The sequence below is a fragment of the Belonocnema kinseyi genome, chromosome 6 (genome assembly GCF_010883055.1).
Source record: "Belonocnema kinseyi isolate 2016_QV_RU_SX_M_011 chromosome 6, B_treatae_v1, whole genome shotgun sequence".
NCBI lineage: Eukaryota > Metazoa > Arthropoda > Insecta > Hymenoptera > Cynipidae > Belonocnema > Belonocnema kinseyi.
In genome coordinates, this window is record NC_046662.1 from 149265867 (window position 1) to 149269717 (window position 3851).

General features: G+C 30.9%; 1 protein-coding gene across 1 annotated transcript in view; it reads left to right on the forward strand.

Moving 5' to 3' along the window:
- The first annotated feature begins 2581 nt into the window (after window positions 1-2581).
- The window catches only part of LOC117174306 (REST corepressor 3), a 139104-nt gene continuing 137834 nt past the window's right edge, over window positions 2582-3851 (forward strand). The window contains exon 1 of the mRNA XM_033363289.1: window positions 2582-3087. Within this exon, the coding sequence (XP_033219180.1) occupies window positions 2985-3087 (103 nt within the window). The 5' untranslated portion in view covers window positions 2582-2984. The remainder of the gene's footprint in view (window positions 3088-3851) is intronic.

A 3851-nucleotide genomic window follows, 5' to 3' on the forward strand; every position in this document is an offset into this window, starting at 1 on the left:
TTGTCTTCTCTATTTGTTTATTAATAATTTTTCTACTCAAAGCATGGAAAAACTGAAATTGTGTACATAACAATTTTTTGCGTTTTGAAAATTGATCAGGAAAACTTTATATTGTCTTAAATTAATGTTTAGGAAATCATAGAATACAAATAATTTGTTTATCATTCCATTTAATTGTTCCAAACAAATATGATAAACAAATGAACAAATAGTCTTATTATCGGTAAAATTTTTTGGTGCTAAAAGTGCTTCACATTATTGTAGGAATGACGTTTAATAACAAAAATAATTTAAAAGTTTATAATAACTATTGTTATAAGCAATTCTTGTTGCAAAATATTATAATTTGAGATTTTTCAAATTTATTTCCTTCAAGCGCTAGGAAGAATTAAGGTATTCCCTAAAACAATAAATATTTAATAATATTTGATAAAATATAACAATTTTAATTTTTGTATTTACATTAGATAAAGAAATTCAAAATTTTGGTCCTTTCGCATAGAATTTTTTTTACACTGGAAATATTTTAAGCTTTCAGGCGAATAACTGCTAGTCACAAAAATATTTGAGAAGTTAACAATAAACGTCGTTATAAATATTTCTCATGACAAAATATTCTAATGTAAGGTTTTATCAAAAATTTTATTTTCTTTAATCGCTACAATGGCTACGGATATTCCTAAACAATGTATCTTTGATCATATTTAGTGGAATGTAACAACTTACATGTTTACAAACAATTTACATAAAAAATGGCCCAATATTGGCAGTTTCACTTGGAAAAAGTCGGGTTTTCAATCGTAATAGATTGGGAATGAATCATAACACTGCATGCTAAGATTTATTCAATACAAAATCTTTTGACAATATCCCACCGACATGGCCAACAAAGAAAATTTAAATTTGATAAAACCTTAAATTGAAATATGTTGTCACAAGAATTGTTAATAACAGTGGTTATTGTTAACTTTTCTAATATGTCGGTGACTAGCAGTCATTCGTCCAATAACTTAAAACATTTCCAGTGCAAATAAAAAACATTTTAAATTTTGTTTACCTAATTTGGATACAAAACTTTAAATTGTTATATTTTATCAAATATTATGAAATATTTATTATTTTAAGGAATACTTAAAGTCGTTCTGGCCATTGAAGGAAATTATAATTTGACAAATCTCAAATTCTAATATTTTGACACAAAAACTGTTTATCACAGTGGTTATTATAAACTTTTAAATTATTTTGGTTATTAAACGTCACTCCTACATTAATGGGAAGCACTTTTAGCAAAAAAAAAATTTCACTGATAATAAGACTTTGTTCATACTTTGACTGGAAAAATTATTAATAAAAAAATAGAAGAGACAAAATTTCGGAAAGTCAAGATCTATAGAATTTAATGTTCTTCAATTTAAAACAGAAAAATTCATAATCGCTAGAAAATTGAAGGTTCTGGACATTTTTGAATGAAAAAAGTGAATTTCCTCCAACTGTGCGTCATGAGTACAGTACGTTTGTTTAGAGATTTTAGTAGCTTATAGTCTGTTTATTTTAGAAATAATGTTTGCAATAATATAATTGACTATATAATTCAAAAGCTCCTTTAAATTTGAATATTTAAAAAAAATTGTTAGGGGCTGAATGCAGCGAGAAAAAAGCTTTCAAGATTAAGCAACAAATAAATTATTGAACTGTATAAATGTATATATGATGTTTGGTTCAATTTAAATAAATATATACATTATGTTAAATAATATTAAATTCATTTTCTCATTTATCATTCGTGTCATTGACATGTTACCAAATGATTCCGTCAAATTATTTGATTTGAAACTGGATTCCGTCAAACATTTTAATTACAATTACCACTACTTTTTCATAATGTTTCCTTCAAACCTTGAAATTATTAAGATTTTAAAGGTACAAAGAATCTTTACTTTGCAACTTAAGTTGTAGTCTAACATATTATAATTATTATTATATTTATATTGAATATAAGTAATATTTTTATTAATTCTTCTGATCATAGTCTTGAAATAGATAAGGGTAGGTCTACGTCTCATATGTTTTTTCTCTCTCCAAAGCCCATTTTAGTTCTCCCCAAAGCGTTACCCGTCCATTTCTATATGTCGATGCAGAAAGGTCGGGTGTCCTAGGGTGTCGAATCTGATAGGTTAACTTTTTTTTTACTTGCGCCTGGCGGGACCATGCTTTGTTGGATCATGGTATATATCCATGGACATAGGAAACAAGGGACTAGGCATGCCATTGCGGGAGTGATGAAATGAGGGGGAGGTCCGCCATTTTTTGATGTACCGCGACAAACATGGCAGCGCCCACATGTTAATATTTTCATGCACAGTTTGCCGACAAAAATGCTCGTGCGCATAATCGAATGGCACATCGTAATATGGCGGCTCTTCCCACTCATGGAATTCTCCCCCTCCCGTGGATTCAACCCCGCTCGACAAGTTAGGATGGCATGCCTAATCCCGTGTTTCCTATGACCATGTATATATCACATGCACTCAGTGCTTTTCGGCGCGTGCGTATTGACACTGACGTGACTACCAGAGAGAGAAAAAATGATATTGTCCACACTTTTTTTTGCAACGCGCCCCTTATTGTGAGCTATAGGCAGTTAGCAGGATAGACGTATTAAATATTATTTTAACATATTTGCGGCATCAGCCTCCCACTGCAAACGATATGAAAAGTGAGATAATTCTTACGTTCCCATACATCACTGCATACTTCCATGAACTCATTCAACGAGAGAATGTTAGTAGACCAATCACAGTTATCTACAACGCCATTTTTACTTTTGCTACAGTGGTGCGGAGCGCAGTTGAGAATCTTGAGACCATTTGGGGAGTGTTATAAACTGTGGCTTGGGGTCGAGTCTGAAGTTTGAAAGTCGTTCAAAATTGGTGAAAATTACTGTTAATATTTGTTTTGTAATAAAAGTGTCAAGTAAACTGAAAATGGTATTGGCTGAACGGAATGCAGAAAATCTTAGAAACGGTCGAAGGTCGAGAGGCCCCAGTCCCAATGGGCACACTGATACCTCCAGCGACGATGAAGGTGGTATGTATTTTAAGTTATAAATTTGCACGTCACCCATTGTCTTAAGAAATACCCCTTTTACTGAAATCTATATTGTACGTTTTTTGATTAAATTGCATTCGCAAAAGAAGTATGTTATCTCATTGCGAAAACTGGAAGGAAATTTTCAAACAACCGCCATGGTTTATTTTTGCCTTATTCAAAAGCCTTAAGGTGCCTTTTCACGAAGAAAAATTAGAGTTCAAAAAATTATTTCTAAATAATTGAACCATTTGGTACAATGGCAGCCTACTTGCGTTTTTACAACTGATTTGGTTTTTGTTTTTATAAAATTATGTGGAGAACTAAAAGTAACTTCCCAATGTGCAAGTGATCTGTTACTGCGTTAAATTATAACTTCTGGCGACTTGGTTTGTAGTTCAAAGACTTTGTTTACAAATAATGTTGCTAACAATAAAAAAAATTATAAGAAAAGTTGATTGCCTTTGTCCAAATTAATTCAACTTTTTAAATCGATCTTTCGTGTTCGAAAAATTAATTTAGAATATATAGAAAATTGAGGAAAAGAATGAAGTCGCTATGAGTTGTGAATGTTTCGAATTCATGGTTTGAATTCTTATATTTTTCTTCATGAAAAAAGTCAGAAATAATTATTACAACCGGCAGTGAGCAATAACTAGTAATCATGAAAACGAAAACATTATAAAAAATAATGTTAGGGTACCCATTAGAGAAAAAATTAAACGCTGTCTCACTTTTTTCGTCTTGTTGAAGAAGTGATTGCC